Source organism: Sciurus vulgaris, assembly GCF_902686455.1.
Source record: "Sciurus vulgaris genome assembly, chromosome: 11".
NCBI classification, from domain to species: domain Eukaryota; kingdom Metazoa; phylum Chordata; class Mammalia; order Rodentia; family Sciuridae; genus Sciurus; species Sciurus vulgaris.
The window spans coordinates 113,659,572-113,686,187 of record NC_136472.1 but is presented as its reverse complement, the minus strand read 5'-3'; the positions used below and the strand labels follow the sequence as shown (position 1 = coordinate 113,686,187).

At 51.9% G+C, this 26,616-nt stretch overlaps 2 protein-coding genes across 39 annotated transcripts in view; one reads left to right on the top strand and one right to left on the bottom strand.

The window, feature by feature from the left end:
* Nucleotides 1-1,367: 1,367 nt before the first annotated feature.
* Nucleotides 1,368-15,029, top strand: TREH (trehalase). The gene is made up of 15 exons (XM_079105269.1): nucleotides 1,368-1,521; nucleotides 9,779-9,879; nucleotides 10,234-10,378; nucleotides 10,460-10,547; nucleotides 11,452-11,552; nucleotides 11,664-11,756; nucleotides 11,860-11,976; nucleotides 12,064-12,186; nucleotides 12,414-12,463; nucleotides 12,569-12,763; nucleotides 13,267-13,481; nucleotides 13,737-13,848; nucleotides 14,191-14,303; nucleotides 14,555-14,608; nucleotides 14,728-15,029. Exons 1-15 carry the CDS (start codon nucleotides 1,433-1,435, stop codon nucleotides 14,878-14,880), a joined length of 1,749 nt encoding a protein of 582 aa, XP_078961395.1. The 5' UTR covers nucleotides 1,368-1,432; the 3' UTR covers nucleotides 14,881-15,029.
* Nucleotides 15,030-15,164: 135 nt separating this feature from the next.
* PHLDB1 (pleckstrin homology like domain family B member 1) overlaps nucleotides 15,165-26,616 on the bottom strand; it is a 48,918-nt gene continuing 37,466 nt past the window's right edge. For 19 of the 38 annotated variants that reach the window (XM_079105225.1, XM_079105247.1, XM_079105262.1 and 16 more), the window contains 6 exons: nucleotides 24,959-25,105; nucleotides 22,350-22,466; nucleotides 21,964-22,066; nucleotides 17,485-17,570; nucleotides 17,285-17,317; nucleotides 15,165-16,560 (listed from right to left, as the gene is read on the bottom strand). In XM_079105225.1, the coding sequence (XP_078961351.1) occupies nucleotides 16,420-16,560; nucleotides 17,285-17,317; nucleotides 17,485-17,570; nucleotides 21,964-22,066; nucleotides 22,350-22,466; nucleotides 24,959-25,105 (627 nt within the window). In that variant the 3' untranslated portion in view covers nucleotides 15,165-16,419. The remainder of the gene's footprint in view (nucleotides 16,561-17,284; nucleotides 17,318-17,484; nucleotides 17,571-21,963; nucleotides 22,067-22,349; nucleotides 22,467-24,958; nucleotides 25,106-26,616) is intronic. The other 19 variants (XM_079105236.1, XM_079105257.1, XM_079105230.1 and 16 more) reach the window with 1 other exon arrangement.

The window sequence follows — 26,616 nt, the reverse complement described above, 5'->3', positions numbered from 1 at the left end:
CATTGTGATGGTGGCAGAAAGTGGTGTCAGTGTCCAAGGTTTTAGCCAATCTCTTAAAACTGAGAAGCTGACCAAAACAGGAGAACAATTAAATGTGTCCGGAAGCTCCCTCCATACCATTGCAAACCACGACCAAACTTAATACCCAAGTAAACTGCAGCCCCACTGGAGAGTAGTTTCCTAACAGGTGGCCGAGTCTCAGCCAATCATTGCAGCTGAGCTTTCAGCCAATCACAGGCTGCAGACCTCTCCGACAGGTCCAAATAAAGCAAATCCCCAGCGGCAACCAATCAGGTTCTTTCCGTATGGCACTTCCTTTTTCCCTAAGCACCGCCTGCCCTTTGCTAGGTGGAGCTCTGCGAGCCTGCGCTGATTCCGTGTGCTGCCTGATTCATGAATCGCTGCTTTGCGCAAATACTGACAAATGCAGCTGAAGTTTTTAATGGTGGCTAACGCTGCTCAGGCGCTGGGACTGACATCCTCCGACCACCAGCCTGCGTCCTGCAGGAGAGGTCACGCCAATCACTAACTCAGAGCTGACAGCCCACAGTAAGCTCCTCCCCGTGGGCGCCTCTCCCCACCCCGGGTTGCTCCGAGCCTGGTCATCGTCATGGCTGCGCTGCCTCCTTGCGCCAGCCTCCTCGCTGCTTGCCCACCCTCCACCACTCACCTTCCAAGCAAATCTAAGCCTTCCGCTTCAGCCAGCTGCCTCCTCGGCTTGGCAAAGGCCTCTCACAGACGAGCCAACGCGACCCGCAGCTTGTCTCACTACCTCCCCTGCAAGGCCAAGTCCCCAGAGCTGGCCAGCTTCTCACTGTTCCCTGAACAGCGCACCGAAATGGCCTCCAGACCATTCCGTTGGCAAACTCCTATGCCATCTTCAAGACCCACCGCACATGTGACCACCACGCTGGGTCCTTCCGGAGCCCTCCCTGCCAGAATGGTTAGGCTGACCTGTGTTCCCACAGTACTCCTGTAGATAACCAGGGTCCCTGTGTTTAATGCGGCACTGAGGGTAGATTCTTCAGCCATTCTATTTACACTGATGAAGAAAGGGTCACCCTCTGAGGCTGGTGGTTTGGGGGCTACACAAGGAACTGGTGTCAAGCTCATGGACGTGTGGCCTTAACCAACTCCCCAGCCCTCAGGTGCTGATCCCCTAGACTCAACCACATGACTCTGAGGGACAGGCCTCGCTGGTGGCACTGCTTGAGACAGAAACAGAAGAGGCAAAGAAGTACAAGGAAGCGGTGAGCACTGTGGCCAGAGAGCAGTGGGGGCAGGCAGGCCACAGGAGACCAGGCCACATCCGCTCAGGTGGCCACACCTCAGGGCCTGGACTTTGGCTAGCTTGGATAGGTAGAGAAGCCAGTCTGTGCCCAGGGAGCTGGAGGTGCCAGGGCTTGCTCCCTCCATCACAGTCAGCGCTGCCATGGCCAGGGGGACCTGGGAGCTGCACCTGCTGCTTTTGCTGGGGCTGGGATTAAGGTCCCAGGGGGCCCTACCGCCACCCTGTGAGAGGTAGGCTTGTGGGAGAGGCATCTGGGGGTGGGGAGGCCAGCTGGGCTGGAATGCTGGAGTGAGGCCTCCAGCTCTGAGGGTCAGCTCTTCAGAGGGAGGGAAGAAATTAGGTTTCCTTGTGCAGCAGGCTCTGTGCCAGGCGCCAAGCCTCCAGCCCCAGGACAAGGTGAAGCTGCCGTAGAATCGCCTGAATATAGTCCGGGAGTCTGCTGACCAGAGCCTGCCCTCCAAGCTGCCCCTTGAACCACAGGCCTGTTCTCAGGACTTTATTATTCTAGAAGACAGTGTTAAGTGCCTCTGGGTTCAGTCCCGCGTACCAAAAAAAGCAAATGAACCATGCAGAGGTGGGCGGAATGTAAACATAGGTCTTTACTTCCATCTGAGGCATCAAATGCCAATTGGAGCTGTTTGTCTGTCAACATAGACCCCTGGCTATAGGGCAGAGTCCCTTGGGGGAAGGCCCTTCACACAGGGGCAAGTTGGACTGAGGTCATTCTGGAAGGCTGCAGGTGTGTCCTAACAGGAACAGACAGGGCTTCTCTTAGTCAGCGGGATGGAAATGCTCAAAGTACTGTAAGAGGACCAGGACAGAAGACACAGAGTAAGAGACACACTCTCATCTTTGGAGTGGTAGTTTCATTGGACAGGAAGTTGAAACATTTCTTGTCTGCAACACGGAGAGATAAAGGTGTGAAAGGCTGGCTAACACACCTTCACACGGATGTGCTCACACTCAACCTGGGGAGCGCCACAGGAGGGTCCCTGAGGGCTCAGCTCTTCTGGGGACTTAAGAGGGGTGGGGTGCTGGTGTGACTATCCAGTTCTTCCCATGGTGGGAGACGACAGTGTGACTGTACTTTTTCCCTTCTTACCCACATCACCTAAATGTTCTCTTTCCTGCCTGATACAACAGTCCCAGTACCAAGTGCAAGAAGCAGTCATAATTCCTAAGCAAGAAAATGTAACTAAATCTTTAAACCTGCATGTGAGAATTTCTAAGGGCCGGCGGGGTGGGCTGGGCCTTCACTCCATCTGGTGATAGGGGCTGGCAGTGGAGGCTGCTGCAGCACCGATGGCCAGGTTAGCCTGCCTGTTCTGGATGGATGTAGCCTCCCTATATGGAGGGGCTGAGGGAGGGGCCCTTGCTAGACCAGAACTGCAAACTGCACTCTGCACAGGCACAATGGCAGAACCTAATGTCCTTTCCAAAGGAAGAAACGTTTGGGTGTAAATGGAGAGAATGAGGAATTGTAGCTGAGAGAGTAAAGGAATGAATGGCTGGCTCCACTGAAAAGTGCATTGGGGGAATTCCCCTGTTCCATTAGCGTCCTGAAGGAGGCTCAGAGGAGATGGCATCGCCTCTTAGTCACTTAACACCAGGGGGTTGCATTGGCTCCTGATGAGAGCAGATGGAACCCTGCACACCTGAGTGGACTTATCCTGGAGGATGTTTTGTCCTGTGATAGGATGACAGGCTGGACTAGTCATTTAGGACAACAGGGCTCTAGTGTAATGTCAACATATTTTCACTTTTATTGTTCTGGGTTTATCTGCCAGTACAGTGACACTGTGGAACATTGGCATTGTTGATAAGATTATAATGCTAATATGAAAGGTCACACATATTAGGAAATGGAGTAAAAAACCTCCCATCTCTACCTCCTTGCTACTTCCTCTAAATTTTAGTTGGAGCACATTGATACTATTTCTTTATGTGTTAAAAAAAAAAAATGCTACACCAAATGTAAATGCTGAGAGAAGTATGACCCTTTTGCTGCAGGGGATGGGTGGCCAAGGACGAGGGGGTGGACTGTTGTATAATTAACAATTTGTTCTTTGACCTCAGTTCCTGGGAGGTGCCCTCTAAACCCCTGGAATTTCCCAAATGATAGGACTGTCTTTGGTATTCATGGCCATCTTATGCTAAATAGTTTTTGCTAAGGAAATGACTCAGCAGGGGGTCAGGCCATGGGGTCGGGAGGGGAGTCTGACCATGTGGCTGGAAAGCCAGGGCTCTGAGCCTTGTGGTACCAAGGCTGCCACTTCTGGGTTGTGGGTAAGGGCTGGAGATTGATTCCAGTTACGGCCAATGACGCAGTCAGTCGTGCCTACACAACAAAACCCCAAACTCTGGATACTGAAGATTGGTGGAGCTTCCTGGGAAGTCGCCGCATCAGTGTGTGGGGAGGGTCATGTGTCTTGATTTCATGAGGAAAAGACGTGGAAGCTCTGCACTGAGGACCTTCCCACACCTTCCTGTGTGTTACTGTTACTGTCGAGGCGTCTGGGGTTCAGTGTTTCTGCTCAGCAACCAATTGAAGAACAGGACACAGAGATAGCAGGTGAACAGAGATTTTATTCCACGCAATAGCAACAGATTCAAGAAGGGACTGGAGTCCGTTAGAGAAGTTTGGATAGTTATTTTTATGGTGTCTGGAATTCCTCCTTTGCTTATCTTCTCCCCTGCCCATGCTCTCCTCTCTGTTGTTTGTTGGTGTTCCTTGTCCACAGGTCTGTTTTAGTTTGTCTGTTGGATCCTCTGCTTAGGAGCACAAGCACACAAGCGTCTATCTGACTGGGTCCCCGGCCTGTGTCCTGAGCGCTTTTGTCAAGCTGACCTCATTGGAGGACCATCTGGGCACGCCTTTGGCCTGGACCCGCCCTGACTTCCTCATCCATCACCCTGCCCACTGCCTAGCCCTTCTTCCTCTCCATGAGTTTCATCCTTTCATTATTATGGTAAAGCAGTTCCGGAGCCTGGGCCTTTGCAGTAACTGGGGCCGGGCAAAGACCCGGCTTCACACCCTGACTCTTGTGATCAAGTCAGAAAGATTTCAGACATGTCGCTCAGAGTCACAGTAATGAGTTTTATAGAAGGTATAAGAAAAATGTGGCTCAGTTCAGGTCCCAAGGCAGCTCGGATCCTTGAATCCAGGGGAGCAAGCACTCTGGGGTGCCCGGTCTGAGTCGTGGTCCAGCGACAGACCCAGAAAGCCATCCGGACGTGGGAACTCACACCAGAGATTTTATTAGGCGGGTGACCAGAGCGTCCGCTCGAGACTGGGAAAGTGAGAGAGAGAGAAAGAGAGAGAGAGAGAGCGCAGGAGCTTCTCCTAAGTAGTGGAATTTTGCGGGCTAACAACGGACCAGTGACTGAGAAGGGGACTGATTAGTGGACCAATAACTAGCTAGGATGTTCACAGACTGACAATCTAGGATGTAAGGTGGGAGGGGGAGAAACAGCTGCAGTGTAATGGACTGGGGAGCAGCTTTATATTATAGAAGGGACACTTGCAGGGGAGAAAATGGGTCCCTTCAGAGAGGAGAACTTTGTGCTACACTCCAGTTTTGGGAATCCCAAAGAGTTTCACCCAGATCTACCTCTTGACTTTTGACTGACAGCAGGGTGATACTTTCAAGTCCCTATACCATGACAACTCTACGTCACCTTGGCCCATGGTGACTGGTTCTATTGGATTCTGAATCATTTTACAGGTTTTATGGTTGGGAGGAATTATTCTCATCTTCCAGGATCTGTTCTGTGAAAAGATCACAAATGTCTCTCCCGTCAGTCACTTGGGTTCCTCTTATCAATGTTATTTCCTGCCTACATTTCTTTGCAGATAACAGGTAGTTTGCTGAGGAATGTGACATATCCTGTCCACTTAGACCAGATAGGGCTGCAGGTAAATTGCTCTTTGGCAAAGAACGCACAGTGGGCCCATTTTATAGAATTCTTATCTTATTGTTCCCACCATCCTCATCTCTCTGTCCCCTAACAAAACTACAATTTTAAGTATAGTTTGTATACTGTAATGAGTTTTATACATCTAGAATTGTAAGGATAGCCCTCCCAGAGTTCCATGAGCCATATTAGCAAATTACCAAATTTAAGGGATTGTGGGAAACCCCAGATCTGAAAGAGCTGGTCTGAAGTGCAAGCAACCTGGGGACCCCCAAACATACAACTGACATCCAAAATGAGTGTGGTTTTATTAGGCTGTGCCCTTAAACCTGTGTGGTTCACTTAACATCAGAATTGAATTGCATACACCAGCACTGCTCTGGCCCTTGGTCTGTGCTCTCTTACAACAAAACCATTGTATTTGCCGCGTCCTCTACATTTAGAATAGAATTAAATGACAGATACAGCAATAGCATCAGTCTGACCAGGCCTAATATTTGAAGGAATCAACAATGGCTAGGGATAGATTTAAAGAAACAACTAATGTGATCTATTTGTTCTTATGATAAACTTGGGCAGAACTAGTTGGACATGGTGGTGCACAATTGTAATCCCAGCAGCTTGGGAGGCTGAGACAGAAGGATGACAAGTTCAAAGTCAGCCTTAGCAACAGCCAGGAGTGAGACCCTGTCTCTAAATAAAATACAAAAAAAAAAAAAAAAAATTGTGGCTCAGTGGTTGAGTGTCCCTGAGTTCAATCCCCAGTACCACCGCCCCAGAAGAAAACCAACTTGTGCAGAACTGATGCAGGACAGATGAGTCTGGACACCCAAGGGATTTTCGAAGCAGTTTTATTAAAGCTGCAGCAGTTCAGAGGGGCTAATGCCTACAAATCTCTGGACCCCAAGTCGGGAAATTCTCTTAGATTTATACTTAGTGGGGTGGGTACAGGACAGTTACCCTTTGTCCCATGTTTTAGACTAGACAGAGGTTTTACAAGTTTTTATCAGGGAAAACAGGGATAGTATCTTTAGCAGAGCAGCAAGCTTGACTGCAGTCCTAACTTTTACAAGAAAGAGAAACCTGGCCTTTACAAGAAAGAGGAAGCTTCAACTCACACTGAGCTCTCTGCAGAAATCCTGCTGAGATCCTTTGTAAAGATCTTGTTGACTAGGAGAGAAACTTATATGTCACAAATACAGTGGAGGTTCTGGAGTAGCTTAATTATGGTGTGGGTACCTGGTCTGCATCAGAACAGTACAGAAATTAGCAGCAGGTGTGGTGGCACATCCAGAGGCAGGAGGATGGCAAGTTCGAGGCCAGCCTCAGCAATTTAGCAATTTTTAAAATTTAAAAGGGCTTGGATGTGGCTCAGTGAATAAGCACCCCTGTGTTCAATCCTCAGTACCAAAAAAAAAAAAAAAAGGAATAAACAAAAATTCCTCCTCAGGCCAGTCATTTTCCATGGGTAGTCCATCCTCAGGAAGCTTTAACTCAGTCATACTATTGGTATTATCATATGACTTGTTTATGTAAGGTAGTTAAATCTTACCAACAATGCCAGCATTATGCCAGATCATAGCATGCTCATGGAACAATTCAGCTTCATTATAGACGAGTCTGTGAAAATTACAGAGGCATTTTCTATAAAGCCTTTCCAGTAGAAAGGGATCTTGCCTATATATCAAATATTATTATAAACAGGCATCTTTGCAGGTGGCACAACTTGGAAATTTTCTGGGTTCCTAGTTGGTTGGGGACAAGGCCAGTTACCCTCTTAGTTTGCAGGCTTGTACTGAGACTGGTTCTACTGTGTGCCACAAAATTTCAGGACCCATCCTACAGGGAGGACGTGGGTGGTATTCAGAATAGTCCTATCCTTGCTAACTGTCCTGCAGGGTAGGTCTTCTTCTGGTGTTCCGGGAACAAGACAGACATAGTGCATCAGTGCACGTTGCAGGTGCCCCAGAGAATGTCCCCAAGTATGAAGGCCCATAGATGCCCAGAGCTGTGCCCCTTGAGCCCCGGCAGCTGAATGGAGGATGCTGCCCCACGGCTTCTTTGCTCTTGAATCTGTGTTCACTAAAGAGACCCTGCTGGGGCAGTGCGTGGGCCCTTTCCCATGCTGGATCCAGGCATAATCCAGCATGATTGGAGGCCTTGGCCCGACTCTTCCCTAGAGCTTCCTCATCGTCTTTCCAGGCTGACTCCCACCGCTTGATCCCCTCCTGGAAGACGACTCCCCATCCTGCTTGATGTAGTTAACAAACCCTTTTCTGAGTGCTCCTCCTCATTAAAAGTATATTCAGCTTGTTCCACAATAGGGGAACCTGTCTCCCTCAAATCCCCCTTCTGTCTCCTGGGCCAGTGTTGTTTAATCCATCACGTGTGGTATTGCCTTTGAGTGTTAAAGGCCCGAGTGCAGCTAGAATACGTGTTTTGTAACAATAGCAGTGGGTTCCCCACCCTAGCATTAGAGGCATGGTCGTCACAGAGATGTAACTGACTACTCTGCCGGGTGTCCCACAGCCTTCCTTGTCTCAGGACGGGGCTGTTCCTCAGGAGCAGTTGGACAGTCCACCTGCTATCACACTTCAACCTCCCTAGAAACCCATCTTCCTCTATTCTGTTGAGTAACTATCTGTCCACAAAAACAAAGGTGGTCTTTGCGCATACTGCATGCAGTGGTGGCTCGACCATGCTGCTGCTGACGCTGCTGCTCTATTTTGTTCCCTTTAACCAGGGACTCTCTGAGCATTTGATCATCAAGGTTTACAGTTACACAGTGATTTGTCTGCCACCCGGTAAACCACCCAGTTCAAAGGACCAGTAGGCAGCAGTTTCCGGAAATTCCTTCCCAAATGCTCTGCTTTCTGTGTAGTAAATGTAACTTGAACCTAACAGTCAAAAGACTGGCACATTCCTCAAGTTACATTCAGTCCTCAGCAATTGGTCCAGCTCATCAGCTTATCGTATGACCAAAATGTCTCAGAGCAGTGCCACTCAGCTTCCAAAAGCAGGAGTCCTCCTGGCAAATGCTCGGCTCCCCGCCCACGGGCATCTGCTATGATTGTGCTAAGAGCTGGTATTGGTATTAGTCTCTGGTTCCAAGTTCCTCTCCAGGCACCAACATGATGTTAGGTTTCCCCCTGCACAACTCCTTTACTTATTTCTTTACCCACAGCTACATTTCTCCTCTCCATTTCCCATTGATTTTTTTTTTTTTTTTTTTCTTTTTTGGACTGGGTATTGAACCCAGGGACACTTTACCACTGAGCTACATCCTCAGGCTTTTTTATTTTTTATTTTGAAACAAGTTCTCAAAGTTGCTTAGGGCCTCACTAAATTGCTGAGGCTGACCTTGAACTTGCATTCCCCTACCTCAGCCTCTGGAGCTGCTGGGATTCCAGGCATGCACCACCGTGCCAGCTTTACCCTGTCTTTCTTGATCTGAAGGAAAATCACCCAGCAGTGCAGGATCTTCTGTTCCAAGATAGCATTTTATAGAATTCTGAGCTTTGCATCTACACACAGGTGTGCACTGCCACTTTAGTACCCCCTCTTAAATGTCTATAGTGATTTCCCTTGGGTTATGCCCCATAGGGACATCTCTGATAGTTCAGTTTTTCACTGTCCATCTGCCAGGCCATTGGCCACTGCCTGTGAGTCAGCAAAAACCCAAGCACAGGGGGTTTAATCATCCAACTTGGCCTTCACTGCAGGACAACAGCATGCAGGTCAGTTAGTCCACTGGGCTGATCTGTTCTTACTTTCTTCAAAGGTAAGAGTCAGAGTGAGTGGCCTTTTAAACAAACCCAGAAACCCAGCAGCTTCTTATTGGTCAAGTGAGAGTTCCCAGGTGGCCTTGGGATCCATCAATCCCCAGGGGCCTTCCAAAGTTGGCCATGGGGGAAAAGAAGCTGCCTGCTCATAGATCCAGGGGCCCCTCCTGGCATCCCCTCGGCAGTAGCTGGTTCCTGAGCGAGCCATAGCCATTGCATGAGAAGCTCTTCTGGGCTCTGCCTTCTCCATCAGAATGCTCCTTTGACATCAAGAGATCATGAGCATTTCAGACTTCAGAATCACTTTGTATCCTGCAATCATGGCGCGGGTTCAATGAGCACCCAAGATCAAACTAGTAATTCTCTCAAATGCCATCCATTGTACACCACGTCTGGAAATTTTCTGGTCTGAAATCTCAAGTTTCCACTGGGTGCAACCCACAGGCTTTTGTGATAACACTTCCCGGTCCTGGTTGGGTCCACACCGGCCCTCCAGCTTCTAATACATCGCTGATAGAAGTGCTCGCCTCCGTCTTCACCAGCTGTCCTGTACTGTGCCCAACTAACAACCAGCCTGGGCCCAGGCCACTGAGCAGTTCCCTCACTACACAAAGACTCTGCTTGTTCTCCCAGCCCCGTACATCACCACCACCCACAAACTGCCACCACCACAAACACACGCACGCACGCACGCACGCATGGTCTTTGTCCAGGCCCAGGGAACACGCCCTGAGCCTGTTCAGGCTCTAGCCCTCTCTCTGACCATTTTCACCTGCAAATGTGGCTACAGCCAGATCTACTGCTACGGGGAGCTCCTGCACCAGGTTCAGATGGCCAAGCTCTATCCGGACGACAAGCAGTTTGTAGACATGTCGCTCTCCACAGCTCCAGGTGAGGCCACTTCACCTTCTTCTGATCCTCCTACCCAAAGAAGGCAGGGGAGAGCAGGGCACAGTGGCCCAGGCCTGCGATCCCAGCGACTTGGGAGACTGAGGAGGATCACAAGTTCAAAGCCAGCCTCAGCTAATTAGTGAGGTCCTAAGAAACTCAGCAAGACCCTGTCTCTAAATAAAATATAAAAAAGGACTGGGATGTGGCTTAGAGGCTAAGAGCCCCTGGGTTCAATCCCTGGTACCAAAAAAAAAAAAAAAAAAAAAAAAAAAAAAAAAAGGCAGGGGAGAAGGGGAGAGGGGAGAGGGCAGGCGGAGCGGCAGCCTGCTGAGCCCTCCCTGCTGGTGCCTCCAGACCAAGTCCTGCAGAGGTTCAGCGAGCTGGCTGAGGCCCACAACCACAGCATCCCCAGACAGCAGCTGCAGGAGTTCGTACAGCAACACTTCCGGGCTGTGGGGCAGGAGCTGCAGCCTTGGACGCCCGGGGACTGGAAAGAGAGGTATGACTCTGCACAGGGGATGGGAGAGGACCTTTCGACAGGACTGTCTCCTTGAACCCTGTGGGGCCGGCACTCTTCCAGCCCCCAGCTCCTGCAGAAGATTGCGGATGCCAGGCTGCGTGTCTGGGCAGGGCAGCTGAACCAGATCTGGAAGAAGCTGGGGAAGCAGGTAGCAGTGTCCTGGGGCTGCCCAAGGGCCTGGCCCACAGCACTGGGAATGGGAGACGGGCTCCTGGGCTAAGCCTCTGCCTGGGGGCAGTAACTGCTCTGCAGTGTGTGGGGAGCCCTCAGCACAATCCCAGTGAACTTTCTCCCCTTTCTCTGAGGCTCGGAGAGGCTCGCAGTTTGTCCATCCAGGACCACCTGAGCTCTCTCCTCCCACTGGGCCCCTGGTGGCCTGGTGCTCACTGGCACTGAGCTGCTCAGGGCACCCGTGACAGTTTGGCCGCCTTCCTCCCGACAAACACACCGGTGCCCTGGTCTGCTAGTCCCTCAACATGACTGAGGCGACCTGAACTTCCTACTGATACCATGCACACGGGAACTGGCAGAAATAGGCGGAGGAAGGAGCTGATGGCCCTGTGCGAGCCCCACACTGCTCCTGCCTTGCTGTCCCTCAGCCTCGTTCCTGGGGAAAGGCATTCGCCACAGCTGGGGAAGCATTTGGGATTTCGCTCCCACCTGCCAGATCTGGGGGTGGCAGGCTAGCCCACTGCAGGGCCTGACTTGAATTAGTGGTAACACCAGAGATGAGGGAGTGGAAGGGAGATGAGGGCCAGCACCCTTCTCCCGCTCAGGCCCTGGGGTCACACTAAGTGTTGCTGCCTGGTGGTCACCTGAGGGTGCCAAGCTGAGTGGCTGGAGCTTCTACACACTACTAAGTTGAGCCAGGACCCCGAAGGCCGTGGGAGAGTGACAACCTCCTAGAGGTTAGACCTTGACCCCAGGGCCAAGCAGCCACAGAGGCAGATCCTGGCTCCTCAGCTATGGCTGCCAGGGCCTCTGCCCCAGCCACCACAGCCTCACCCTCATGTGGCAGGTAGGCTCCCCTGTTTCCTCTCTCCCGACTCCAGATAAAGCCAGAGGTTCTCAGCCAGCCTGAGCGATTCTCTTTGATCTACTCGAAGAACCCCTTCATTGTGCCTGGCGGGCGCTTTGTGGAGTTCTATTACTGGTGAGAACCCCCTGGGCCGGCAGTGGTGGAGAGCACAGGGACAGCGCCCAGTCGCACGGCTGTGCAGAGCGGAGGGTCCAAGGTCTGATGCCTGATTATTCCCTTTCCCAGGGACTCCTACTGGGTAATGGAGGGTCTGCTCCTCTCTGAGATGGCTGAGACTGTAAAAGGCATGCTGCAGAACTTCCTGGACCTGGTGAAAACGTAAGAAGTCTCCAGATGGGCTTGGGGGAAGTTGCTTTGCAGCTGCATCTGCCTTGGCTCCAGCTTCAGGGAAGAGGCCATCTCACCAGGCCCTTTTTGGCAGCTATGGGCACATCCCCAATGGAGGACGCGTGTACTACTTACAGCGGAGTCAACCCCCACTCCTGACCCTCATGATGGATCGATACGTGGCTCATACCAACGACATCACTTTCTTACGGTGGGTATGCCCACCCCCTACCTGAGACCTCCCAGGGCCAGGGGCCAGCCCTGTGCTTGGGCTGAGGATCTGCCGGCTCCACTGCAGGGAGAACATCGAGACCCTGGCTTTGGAATTGAACTTCTGGACTGTGAATAGGACCATCTCTGTGTACTTAGGGGGAAAGAGCTATAACCTGAATCGCTATCATGTCCCTTATGGGGGACCCAGGTAAGGAGCTGAACCCCACTTTTGTCCATTCACTCTGGTTTGAGCATCCCAGAGCCAGGACTGGAGGAGCTACCATTTAGCCTGGCCTCTCAGGTGACGTTGAGAGCCCTGGGTCACCCAGGGCTGTGGGGCCCAAGGGCGGTTTAGTCAAAATAGCTCAGTCTCCTGCTTGAGCAGAGGGGCCAGCGCCTCCTAGTGCCAGTCTGCCTACCTCTCCTCTTTGCCAGGCCCGAGTCCTACAGCAAAGACGCAGACCTGGCAGACACCCTGCCCGAAGGTGAGCAGAAGCAGGGTGAGGGAGGGCTGGGGGAGGGCAGCTGGGCCTCTGCAGAGTGTGTCAGGCCTTGGTCTGCCGCTGCCTCGTTCTGCTCTGTCCACACAGAGGACCGAGATGTTCTGTGGGCCGAGCTCAAGGCTGGGGCTGAATCTGGCTGGGACTTCTCTTCACGCTGGCTGGTTGGAGGCCCAAACCCCAACTCACTCAGCAGCATTCGAACCAGCAAACTGATACCTGTTGATCTGAATGCTTTCCTGTGCCAGGCAGAGGAGCTGATGAGCAACTTCTACTCCAGACTGGGTGAGCACAGCGCCCAGGCAGGGAGGGGATGACCAGCTTGGGTTCCTGCCTTGGCTCGTGGCCTGGAGGTAGGGTAGCCCTGCCTGCTCAGACCCTCCTGATGGCAGAGGTCAGAGTGCCATTTGGGCACTAGCACAGAGTACTGGGCCCCCTTCATCTACCTACTCCCCTTTCTATGAGGGTCTCTAGGGCCTGTGAGGGGAACTCTAGTTCACAAATCGAAATTCCCTACACTCCCTTTGCCCAAAGCTGCCTTTGGCCCCCTCAGAGCCAGGGGAACACACAGAGACTGGGGCAGGCCCAAGGAGCCATGCAGAGCCTTTTGCTCAGAGACTTTAGGACTAAGAGGCTTAAAAAGCGGTGGGCTCTGGGAGGCATGACCCCTGACCAGGACTGCTTAGCCCTTGGGAGGACACGATAACGGAAATCAAAGTAGAGTCATCTAAGGTACAGGGACCCACGGGCAGGGCCCTGCTTGTTCAGTAAGGCAATGCCACCCCCAGGGAACGACGCCCAGGCTGAAAGGTACAGAAGCTTGAGGACCCAGCGCATGGCCGCCCTGAATGCCCTCCTGTGGGACGAGCAGAAAGGTGCCTGGTTCGACTACGACATGGAGAACGGGAAGAACCTGGAGTTTTACCCATCCAACCTCACCCCGCTCTGGGCCGGCTGCTTCTCTGACCCTAGCTTTGTGGACAAGGCTCTCAAATACCTGGAGGTGAGGGAGAGCTGGCCCGTCTGACCCCCTGGAGACAGGACTGCCCTCTACTCACTGAGCAGGGACCTGGCAGGCCAGCCATCCTCTGCTGTCCTTGCCTGTCTTTGCTTGCGGATCCCACTCGGGCCACCAGGGGACAGCTGTGAGCCAAGGGGAGAAGGGACAGGAAGGGCCCCTCTGCTCCCTGAGGGCCCAGCATCCTGGCTCCCTGCCCAGGCTCCACCCACAGTCCCAGCAATGTCTGGAACCTTCTAGGACAGCAAGATCCTGACCTACCAGCACGGGATTCCAGCCTCTCTCCGGAACACAGGCCAGCAGTGGGATTTCCCCAATGCCTGGGCCCCCCTGCAGGATCTGGTCATCAGAGGTAGGGAGGCAGGCAGGGCACCTGTGCCAGGGTTGACCCCAGCTGCCCTGGTACTGGGGAGGTGTGAGTAAAGGATGCAGGGCCCTTGGTCCCTTCTCTGGCTCCTCTGCTTTCTCTGTCCCCCTCAGCTAACACATCCTCCCTCCTGTCCAGTATAACCAGCCCTCCTCTCTCCCTCCAAACCTGGGGCTTATGTTAAGGGCAGGTTGGCCTGTGGTTCCAAAACTCCTTTTGGGGCCCAGCCAGGCCTCATTCCCTCCATGGGGACAGTAAGGCCCAGGCTTCTGATCTGTAGGGGAAGGGGGCTCTGGAGATTCAGGTCCTGCTTGGGGTGGGGTCTAGGCTTGGCCAAGTCCTCTTCGCCTCGGACCCAGGAAGTGGCTTTCCAGCTGGCCCAGAATTGGATCCAAACCAACTTTGACGTCTACTCCCAAAAGTCAGCCATGTATGAGAAGGTGAGCTGGAGAGGACTTCCTCTATCCCAGCAGGGCCTTCTCCCAGAGGTGAGGTGGGGAAGAGTCAGGCTTGGCCAGGCCCTGGACTGCACAGTCAGGACAGTGGCAGTGCCCAGTGGCCATTCCCAGGCACTGCAGGGGCCCGAGCAGCAGGCCAGGGCACCTCCCAAGAGCTCCCTTGCTGGTTGCCTGGGTCTGGAGTGGTGGCTTGGGGACAGCTCCTGACCTAGGGCTGGCCCTCTTTTCCCCAGTATGACATCAGCAACGGTGGACAGCCAGGTGGTGGAGGGGAGTATGAAGTTCAGGTGAGCAGGCCCCCTGGGGCTGGGCTGGGCCAGAGCTCCTGGGATATGAAACCCCACACCCCCAAAACAGGGGCTTGCGCTCCCCAGACATCTGGCCCCACAGACCTTGCCTCTTCCAGGAGGGCTTTGGCTGGACCAATGGAATGGCCCTGATGCTCCTGGACCGCTATGGTGACCGGTTGACCTCGGGGACCCAGCTGACTCTTCAGGTGCCCCACTGCCTGGTGGTTGCCCTTCCACTCCAGCTCCTGCTCAGCTTCCTGCCATGGTGACCAGGGACCAGCAGAGTGGCCGCACTGCCTGCTGCACTTCCTCATCTGGCTCCAGCTCCTGCCCCATTGAACCCCTGCACCGACCTCCTTCCCCCTCCTCTGCCCATCTCCCAGCATGCTCTCTGTTCACAGTGCAGTGGGGCAGGGCAGTGGCCTGGAGGCCAGGGGATGGGGCCTGGGCCCTTCTGAAACCTTTAATGGGTGTAATCCTGCTTCAGAGAAGAGGCCGCCCTACCACCCATGTCCCCCCAGCCCCGTGCCCCACATCCTGGTCCTCCACACACTTACATAGTCCAAATGCTTTATTGTTCTGCTTATTTGTAAATGCTTACAAATACTGAAAAACACCCAGCCAGGCCCCAGGCGACCAGGGGCCCGTGCCGGGGAGGCGGGTAGGGGAGGTGGGCTTAGTGTTAAGGCGGCGAAGGGCTGAGGCCAGACAGCTGGAGGCTGGTCCTCCACTCTCCTTTTCCATCACCTTCGGAGGCTGAAGGGAGGGCAGTAGAGCTCAGGCCCCTCCCTCTGTGGCTCCCTCCTGCCCAGTCTTTCCCTCTGGGAGCTCTGGGCCACCCTCCTTCCTGTCCGGAACTCAACCCTGTCAGGACCCAGAGGACGTCCTTTTGCTTCCTCTCCCATGTGCGTCGCTGTTCCTCCGGTCACGGATCCCCGGCATCATCCCTTCTGGCTCTAAGCAAGGCACGAGTGGAAGGGAGAGGGCTGGAGTGGGGGCCGCAGGCTGTGCATCTGGGGACCAGAGACACAGGCAGGGGGCAGGGAAGTGTTCAGTCCTATCCCCTGCATGAGACGACCCCAGGCCTGGGCTGGAGAGATGATGGCACGTACCCTCAGATGGCCCACAGCTGAGCTGTGGGCTGAGCCATGGAGCCGCTGCAATTAGTATGTAACCATGGCAATGAAGCGATCACCAAGGAGACCATGGTGATGGTTCTCCAACAAAGGAATGGGGCTGGGACCTCAAGGATGACACTTGAGGTGTCTGTCCCTCAAGCAAATTAAAAACGTAGAAATGCGGGAGAACGGTGAGGCAGAGGGCGCTTGAGCAGTGCGCTGCCTGCACTGCTGCCCCTCTGGATGTGGCTCTGCTTGGCCCCCAAGGCCCCTGCAGAGGGGGCGAGGCAAGAGAGGATCTTTGGCAGAATCTGGTACCATAAATTTGTCCTTTACCAAGAGACAACAGACTGGGGAGAGCAGGTCAAAGTTGAGGTTCTCTCTGTGACAGTTCCTCCAGCTGTGCAGGCCTAGCACCCAGCAGCATCCTGAACAGATCCTGCAAGTTCTGGGCTCCCAGGAAGCAGCAAATCCCCTCCCCACCTTTCCTCTTCTGCGCCCAGAAACTCACAGGACTGAACTTACAGAATATTACAAAGTCTTCTTGCACAAAGGCGCTGGCCGCTCTGCTTCATCTGCCCCTGTGAGGGTTGGCGCCTGCTGTGCACCTACCTACAGGGACCAGCAGAGCAGCAAGGGGCTGTGCAACGTGTCCTGGGGCCAGCCTAAGGGTCCAGGAGGCCACAGCGGTCAGTTCATAAACTGAGTGTAGCCCTCAGCCCCTGTGACGATGACATCCATCCAGATGCGCATGGCCTCTGCAGATGGGGCCACCATGTAGTATAGTCGGTCATGGGTCTTCACGCAGAAGGTGAGGGCTGGGTTGGGGCTCTGCCGAGGGAAGAGAGGAAGGGCTGAGACAGTGCTCACCAGCCTGGAATATTATTCTCACCTAACTCCTGTCTGCCTTTCCCTGGGCCCCAGGGAAACCCCGGAGCTTAGGGTTATGTCCTAAAGGGGCACAGTGCCTAGTCCCCAGGTGCACTCAGCCCCAGGCTGCAATGCTCCTTCTCACATCATGGCAGTCCTGGGCTCTCCGTGCCCTCTGACCCCTGGCAGGGGACCATCCCCCTGGAGACACTGTTCCTTGGCCCCCCAGGTTCTAAAGGGAGTATGAAAGAATCAATCACAAATAGCTCTTTCAGTGAGGAACAGAGTTTCTCAGCAAAAAAGCGACAGGAAAAAGCCGTCAGCAGGACGCTGGGAGGGAGCCCAACTAGCAGAGGTCAGGCTGGAGCTGGCGGGAGGGGCTGGTGGGAGGAAGGTGGCGTGCAGTAGGGCCACTGGCCCCTGCCTCAGACAACGCCTGTTTGTGGGTTCCCTCTCAGACCTAGTCTCTGAGGCCCCTCAGCCCCCTTCAGCTCTCCCCTCTGCACTGCCCGCCCCACAACGCAACATCCTGCTGCCACGGCGTTCAAGGCCACGGGCTTCTGGCTCCCGCTCCTCCCTCAGGCCTGGGCAAGTTAGAGCGATGGAGGGGAGAGTCAGGGTGGGATGGGTGGACCCGAGGTGTTAATGTGCGTAGCTGGGGTTACAGGCACATGGGGAGGGGTACCTCAGTCACCATAGTGAAGTGGAAAAACCTCTTCTGGGAAGGGGAGAGGGAGAAAGGAAGAGAAAGGTGACAAAGAGAACAGGGACTGGGCCGGAGCCTCCGCAGAGGGCAGGCTGGAGGCCTTTGCTCCCAGAGTCCCGCTGGGCCCCCTTCCCTGTGGCGGTCCCCGCTTCCCCCCTCTAGTGCCCTCCACCTCTGACCTTGGCTGCACTGCGCAGGTGGTCATAGTACACTTCCTCGATGGCCTGGAAGTAGATGACCCCCTTCAGCTTCGTCTCATGCTTGTCTGCAAAAGGAATAAGGGCCAGGCTGAGGAGGCCTCATGCTTCAGGACGTGGGCCTGAACTTCCCCATCTGGGAAATGGGGTGATGGTCCTAGCCTCCTGGACTCCACAACAGTGCCCAAAATGGAGCCCTGAAGACATGGAAAACGCTCAGCAAATAATTGGAGAAATGCAAATTACAATTCTAGAGAGATGCCACTGCTCACCTATCAGAATGGCAAAGTATACAAAAAAATATATACCACACTTTTGGCGAGGCTATGGAGAAAGAAGCAGCCTAATAAGTGACAGTGGGAATATAAACTAGTAAAATACTTAATGGACAACTCGCTCATGTCGATCAAAATTAGAAAGTCAAGCCAGGTGTAGTGGTACATGCCAGTAATTCCAATTACTTAGGAGGCTGAGGCAAAAGGATCATAAAAGTTCAAGGCCAGCCTCAACAACACAGTGAGACCCTAAATGACTTAGCATGACCCTGTCTCAAAATAAAAAATAAAAAGGGCTGGAATGTGGCTCAGTGGTTAAGTGTTCCTGGATTCAATCCAGGAGCACTCTACCACTAAAAAAAGAAAAAATTTAAGATGAGAAATATGCCCCCACCCACGACAGGGAGCCACTTGGGTTGACCCAGGGGTTCTCGACTACTGAGCTACATCCTCAGCCCTTTTTATTTTTACTTTTTTAATAAATGATACAGGGCTTCACTAAATTGCCCAGGTTGGCCTGGAACTTGTGATCCTCCTTCCTCAGCCTCCCAAGTCACTGGAATTATAAATTATAAGTATGCAACACCATACTAGGTTTCAATCTAAACTTTTTCATGGTTTATTTTTCTCTTTTCTTTTTTTGAGTGCTAGGGTTAGAACCCAGGCCTTGGGCATACTAAGCAAGCACTCCACCATGAGTTACACCCCAGTCCTATATTTTGATTTTTCTTTTTTTGGGGGGTCCTGGGGATTGAACCTAGGGATGCTGCTTAAGCACTGAACTATATCCCCCATTCGTTTTTATTTTTTATTGAGAAAAGTTTTCACTAAGTTGCCTAGGGCACTGCTAAGCTGCTGAGGCTGGCCTCAGACTTGCAATCCTCCTGCCTCAGCCTCCTGAGTGGCTGGGATCACAGGTATGCCCCATTGCACCTGGCCTATATTTTGATTCTTGAACCACATAGATATATTTACTTCATGTTAAAAAAGAAAGAAGGCACAACACAGAGCCCTGATGTGCTCCATAGCACACAGCATCCAGAGGTCAGGGGTGGCAGGAAGGAGGGTAGCCATTGGATGCAGAGGGGCAGGAGTGCTGTGAAGCAAAAACTCAGGGCCTGGGCTGTCCTTTGTATTTGACAAACGCTGCTCAGGCGCTGGGACTGACATCCTCCGACCACCAGCCTGCGTCCTGCAGGAGAGGTCACGCCAATCACTAACTCAGAGCTGACAGTAAGCTCCTCCCTGTGGGCGCCTCTCCCCACCCCGGGGTTGCTCTGAGCCTGGTCATCATCATGGCTGCGCTGCCTCCTTGCGCCAGCCTCCTCGCTGCCTGCCCACCCTCCACCACTCACCTTCCAAGCAAATCTAAGCCTTCCGCTTCAGCCAGCTGCCTCCTCGGCTTGGCAAAGGCCTCTCACAGACGAGCCAACGCGACCCGCCAGCACTACCTCCCCTGCAAGGTCAAGTCCCCAGAGCTGGCCAGCTTCTCACTGTTCCCTGAACAGCGCACCAAAATGGCCTCCAGGCCATTCCGTTGGCAAACTCCTATGCCATCTTCAAGACCCACTGCACGTGTGACCACCACGCTGCATCCTCCATATGGAACTCACCCTGCTGAGTCGGAGGACCTTTATCCATTCACAAATCCACCTCCCAACACCAACACTAGGTTCCAGGCCCACAGCAGGCACTCAGTCAGCATGGAGTGAATGAGCCCGGGGCCTGGTACCCAGAGCAAAGTCAGAAATTGCCCTCCTAGGAAACTACAGCGCAGTGGGGAAGAAGGCTCAGCCAGCCTAGGAAGTCCACCCGCACCTCCGCGTCCCAGGTGGCCAGGAGCATTAAATGTGAGAACACACAAAGTAGCAGTGTGGTGTCTGGCACATAACGCAGCATCTGTCACGGCATCATTATGCCATGAGCTGATGTCACATGGCAGACAGACCCTGGATAATGACAGGAGCTCAGAGGAGGGTGGGAACCACCGTGGTAAGGTGAAGCCACGAAGGCTTTGCAGAGGTCTCGTCTGATCTGGCCTGTGCAGGGGCTTTGCAGCAGGAGGCGGGGGGGGCCGGGTGCAGGCTGAACAGGCCAGGCCCATCTGGGTCCTGGTCCAGCCTCACACCCATCTCCATCTCTTCCTCAGGACAAGGACCCTGGCTCCAGGCCTGGCCAGTCCTCCTGTTCCTTCCTTCACTGGAAATAGTAACACGTTCCGCCTCCACTTCCTTACCACCCACCTATCCTCGATCTTGTGCAATCTGGCTCCTGCCCCAAGCACGGCAGAAAGCTTTCTCTCCACAAGCGCTAGTCCCAGAATCTAATGGCCTTTTGGCCACATCATTCTTGGCCTCTTGTGCCGCATCCAGTATTGCTGGTGACACCTCCGACTTCCAAATGCCTGCCCCTTTGGTTGGCTTTCTTCCCTGTATCCTCCGCCTGCCTGAACTTGGTCCCCTTTTATTCATAGACAGTAAGTAAGGTCACATATGCCAAGGGCCAGCCCCACAGCACCTGACGTGGGCTAGTAACGACTTCCTGCTGCCTGCCTCTCCTGCCTTTGCTGGTCTCTCCCCCTTTCCACAAGGGGAGGCCTGCCTTGGATACGGCTCGCTCTCTCCTCTTCTCTACCTCTTAGCAGCTGTGAGACCCTGGAAATTTACCCAATGTCTCTGGGCCTCATTTTTCTTATTTGTAAAATGGGTGTAAACTTAGTGCTTTTCTCATATGTTTATTACAAAAATAACTGGGGCTGGGGTTGTGGCTCAGTGGTGGAGCACTTGCCTAGCATGTGTGAGGTTCAATTCTCAGCACTGCATATAAACAAATGAGTAAAAATAAAGGTCCATCAACAAAAATTAAATAACTGAGTCGATGCATATAGAGTGCTTAGCCTAGCACCTGGCTCATACAGGTGCCTGATGAATAGGATCTGCTATACTGTGACTTACTACTATTAGTCCAACAGATTTGGCTGTCACTCTGCCAACACTTTTTTCTAAACCTAGATGTCCCAGAGGACCTCAACATCAAATGCCTAAAATGGGGCTCATCTCCCCAGGCGTTTCTGTCTCTCCAGACAAAGTCCCTCCTCCTTCCCAGCCTGGGAAGAAAGTGGGGACACTGCCTCTGCCTCTCTACACTCAGGGCCCAGGGAGGTCAGGGAAAGCTTCTTGGAGGGAGTGATACTTGTTAAGGGACCAGGTTAGAGGGGAAGTGGGGTGCTCCAGGTCTGGGCCTCTCTGATACCAAATCCTGCATTCCTTTCCCCCCTTCCAGGTTTCTAGTAGGATTGCTCTTCCTGGATTTGTGGCAGTGGGACTGTGTGACTTATTGGAAGGCCCCACCTATGACTTGTGGACAGTTATGATGTATGTCACTTCCCAGCTGGGGCATTTAATGCCAATGCAAGGCCCACTTAAGCCTCTCTTCTCCCTCCACCACTGTGGCCAGAAATGGTCCAGAAAGACATATTCTAAAGCAAAGACAACAATAATACAGAGCCTCTACCAACCCACAATGACAACACTGATACAGAGCCCTTATCAACCCACAATGTACACCAGATACATACTGGGAATAAAAGAAAAACTGCAGTTTTGAGCTACCAGGATTTGAGGGCTGGTTCTTACTGCAGCATATTCTTGCCTAACCTGACTAGGATGCACTCCAAGAGATAAAAGTCCAAAAGGAGTTCCAGGGTGGAAACTACACGAGACAAGAGTGAGGGAACTGAGGGAGCAATTGGGGCCAGTTGCCTGTCCTTGAACTGAGTATCCCTTGGTCTATGGCCATACCACCTTGAACATGCCCAATCTCCTGTAAGTGCCCCTTGGTGCTGTTTAACTGATCATTAAGGGGGAGTCCTCCGTCCAACATGTGCACCTGCAGTGTGTGGGTATCTCCTATCAGCAAACTCACTGTGCTTTGTTTTAATCTTTGTTCAGTATTTGTCTTCATGACAGTGAGTTCCAAGGGAGAGAGCTGTGGCCATCTTGCTTATCACCAGAACCTACAATAGAGCCTGGAATTTATTAGGTGCTCAATAACACTGAGCGAACGAATGAATGAATGAGTAACTAAATGGAGGCAAACCACGTAGATTCTATACTCTTTCAGAGAGGGGAGGCCAGCTGTTAGACCCCAGGGGGCCCAGTTCTAGGGGGCCCTGGGCAGTACTCACCCACATAATAGGAAAGGGTGCGCTTGAGCCGGTCAAAGACAAACCAGCGCTTCTTCCAAGATTTAATCTTGCCACCCATCTTGACCAAGTAGCCGCGGCAGACCTGGTGGGAGGCAGAAGTAAGAAAGGACCCAAAGCACAGCCCCTAAGCCCTTCTTCCTGAGCAGCCTCCATAAGTGTGTGCTGTCCCCTGTGCCTGTATCCCCAAGGGCTGTCCCCAACATCTCTTCAGCCCCCAAAACCTGTTTAGGCCAGCACAGCAGGTCCTGGGACACAGACATGGTCAGGTTGGGGCAGGAACGGAGGCCACTATTCCAAGGCTCTAGGGAGTACCTCTGACCACAGGACCCTCTCCCGAGGAGTGTGGGGCCACACCAGCTCAGTACCTTGCTGCTGAGTACCACATGCAGGCAGGTGTCCACGCCATGGCCTGATGACTCGATGTGGGTCTTTAGATCAAAGTCCTCCTTCCGGATAGGCAGGTAGCGAGTGAGGGGCCGTGCCTAGGAGCAGGGGACAGGGTCAGCAGTCGCCTCTCTTTTCCCATCATTCCTTTGTCCTGGCCCTGAGGCTTCATCCTGTATCCCCTACAATCTGACATTCTCTCACAACCCCCACTCTGTCCCTCTGTTTTCACAGGCTGGTAGATAAAGTGGAGACCTAGCATGCTAACTCTACTTAATAATAAATGGGTCCTAGCCTCAGTTTCCCCACCTATGTGCAGATAGTCATCCTCACCTTGCTCCTGCCCCTCCTCCCTCCTGGGATGAACAAGAGACCAGATGTGGGCTGGGGTTGTGGCTCAGTGGTAGAGTGCTTGCCCAGCACACGTGAGGTGCTGGGTTTGATCCTCAGCACCACATAAAAACAAATAAATCAAATAAAGGTCTTGTGTCTATCTTCAACTAAAAATATATTAAAGAAAAAAAAAAAAAAAAAAAAAAAAAAAAAGAGAGAGAGAGAGAGAGAGAGACCAGACGTGAATATCCTCTAAGAAGTCCAATAAGCAATCTGCAGTCCAATAAGCAATCTGCTCTTGGGGCTGGGGTTGTGGCTCAGTGGCAGAGCGCTTGTCTAGCATGTGTGAGGCACTGGGTTCAATACTTAGCACCACATAAAAATAAACAAAATAAATGCATGCTGTACATCTACAATCACAATTTTTTTTTTTTTTTAATCTGCTCTCTAGAGCTTAGTGGGGATGTAACTTGGTGGTATGTGAAAGGCCATGGGTTTAATCCCAAGCAATGCAAAAAACAATAAAGTTGGGCATGTGGCACACACCTGTAATCCCAGCAGCTCAAGAAGCTGAGACAGGAGGATTACAAGTTCAAAGCCAGCCTCAGTAATTTACCAAGGCCCTAAGCAACTTAACAAGACCCTGTCTCAAAATAAAAAGTGAAAAGGGTTGGGAATGTGATAAAGTCCCTGGGTTCAATTCCTAGAACCCCTCAAAATAAATAAATCTGCTCTCTGACTTCACGTCATGGGACCTTGTTTGGGTCATATCCTATCTGGGCCTCAGTTTCCTTACGTGTAAAAGCACTAGATACTCACTAAGGTCTCCTCTACTTCCCATACTAACTAGAATTCTCAGTCAACTGGAATTTTTTTTTATTCTTCGTTTCCTCAAAGAATCTTAAAATGGCAGGAAAAGGAAACATCACAAATTATTTAAAGAAACACAAAACACACAACTTCTAGGAGGAACCCCAAAGATAGGCTGATTCCAGTCCCCTCTACAACCAGACGCTGGCAGCCCCTGCAGCGTGCCTAAGCCTCAACACAGGGAATGGAAGAGGGAGTCACCAACTGTGGCAGGAAAAGAGAATTAGGCATTTGACAAAGATTCCGAGCTGGGCGCAGTGGCGCACTCCTGGAATTCCAGCGACTTGGGAGGCTGAGACAGAAGGATCACAAGTTCAAGGCCAGCCTCAGCAATTTAGCAAGACCCTGTCTCAAGATAAAAAATAAAATAAAAAAGAAGCTGGGGGATGTGGCTCAGTGGTGAAGCATCCCTGGGTTTAATACCCAGTACCAAAAGAAGAAGAAAGAAAGAAAAAAAGAAAAAAAAAAAGAAAAAAAAAGAAAGAAAGAAAGAAAGAAAGAAAGAAAGAAAGAAAGAAAGAAAGAAAGAAAGAAAGAAAGAAAGAGAAAGAAAGAAAGAAAGAAAGAAAGAAAGATTGATTCTGACCATAGAGGTAAACTCATCAAGTTCCTGATTGTTTCTTAATTCCCAAACCACCCAGGTGATTTGTCCTTTAGAAATCATGTTGTTGCATTGCAGGAAATGGGAGCTGTGACTACTTGTCACTGCTGCAGAGAGATCCCAGAGGACCCCCATCTGGGGAGGCCTGCAGAGAACCAATCAGAAGGGACAGCTCATTTGAGTCCCACAGGTCCTCACAGGGCCAGGGGCTGGGACTAGGGACACAGGTAGATGTCCTTTCTCAGTCGCATTTCTCCTATGTGCTCACGTTCCCTGTGTAAGGGCTGGCTTTGGGCAAGGAGGGGTCTCTGTCCAAGGAGAAGCTACTGCAAGCCTCCTGGAGTTGTGAAGCAAAAGTCAGAGTGAGCTCATCCACCAACGAGGGGGCCTGGAGCTGAAGGGTCCCATGGGAGGAGGGTCAGGACGCTGTGGAGTGCCACATGCAAGAGGAGCAGCAGGGGAAGTGGGCGAGAAAGGGCAGCACAAACTCACAAAGTGGCTAGGAGGGCCTGGAGAGAGGCCAAGGACAGCCACACTGACTCTCAGCTCCCACATCTGAGAGGGCTTCCAGACCCTCTTCCCTGACCTCAGAGGTCTGGAGATGGCCTGCCAACTCACTCGCCTCCACCACACACACACACAGACTTGAACAAGCCCAGCGGGTCTGTTTGGGGGGCCAACAGCAATCTTTTCGGGTTTGCCAGCCCATCAGAGGACATTCACCCTCCTCCACGGCCTTCGCCATCCAGCCAACCACCACCACCACATCCCCTGGCACCCACTCACCTGGGAAAACTGCTTCTCCCGCATCTTGACCTCCTTCTCCACCAGCTGCTGCCTCCGAGCACTCTCACTCTGCAGCCTCCGCTCCACCTGCTCCCGCCTCCGCCGCTCCTCCTCCAGGGCCTGCCGACGCAACTCCATCTCCCGCTCCTGTCCCAGAATCGGGTCAGTTCTCAAGGAAGCCCTCTGAGCTCCCTACTGGCCCTCCTCAGGCCTGCACAGGACTGCAGGAGGCCTGGAACAACAGTGGCCAGGACAGAGGAGGCACTGTCTTCAAAGCCCACCTCTGAAAGCCCTGCTGGCTAAGGATAAATGCCTTTAAAGCATGGCTATCCTGGCTTCCAGTGCTGGCTCTGCCACCACTATGACCCTAATGCAGTCATTAAACTCTTTAAGTCTCACTTGCCTATCTGGAAAATGGGTTTAAGAATGCCTACACCTTGGGCTGAAGACATAGCTCAGTTGGTAAAGTGCTTGCCTCACATGCACAAGGCCCTAGGTTCAATCCCAGCACCGCAAAAAGAATATCTACATGTGCCAGGCGCGGTGGCCACACCTCTAATCCCAATGGTTCAGGAGGCTGAAGCAGGTGGATCCCAAGTTCAAAGCCAGCCTCAGCAATTTAGAAAGGCCCTGAGCAACTTAGCGAGACCCTGTCTCAAATAAAAAATAAAAAGGGCTGAGGATGTGACTGAGTGGTTAAGTGGCCCTGGGTTCAATCCCTGCTACAAAAAATAAAAATAAAAATAAAAAAATAAAGACTGCCTACTCCTGGAATTGTAGTAAAAATTAAATGAGATCATGTATATAAATGCCCATCACTGATCCTGGCAGTAAAGTAGCACTCAATAAATAAATGGGGCTCTTAAAATTTTACCTTAATTCCTAGAACATGGATTATTTAACAACTTTTTTGGAAAACTAGTATATTCAGTAATCCTTCCCCAATCACTGATTTAAGTCCCCTGAAAACTTCAAATTAGTAATATTTGTTGTTGAACTTTAAACTTTATGGGGAAAAAAAACCACGATAGGACACAAAGGCCACAATGAACTTATAAAAGTCATTCCAAAAGGTATTAGGGTCATTAAAACAATTCATAAGTACACAGCATGTCTGCAATACTTTGCATGTCTTAATCAATGCTAAAGACTATGCCATTTGCAATTTCCTTCCCAGCTTAAAACTTAGCAGAACATTCTTCCCTTCCATTCACCAAGAGATGATTGTAAATTTGTTCTACTTTGATATAAGACTGAGAGGCACTCTATTCTAGCCAGCCATCTAAATGTTTAGTGCCTTTAAAAAAAAAAAAAAAAATCTCTACTTGCTGACTCTCACTTGCATCTCAAGAGATGCAGAGTAAAAGAAAAAAAAATATTTTTTTAAAGTAAGCCAAGAGTCGTGGCACACATCTGTAGTCCGAGCTTGAGTCCACAAATTCAAGATCAGCCTGGGCAACACAGCATGATCCATTAAAAAAAAAGCGGGGGGGGGGGGGGGTGCTGGAGCTATAGCTCAACGGGTAGAGTGCTTGCCTCATAAGCACGAGGCCCTGGGTTCAAATCCCCAGCACCACACAAAAAAAAAAAAAAAAAAAAAAAAACAAAGATGCAGAGCACCTAGGCAGGGTCTGCAGATGTTCTGAACTTCTCTCCCA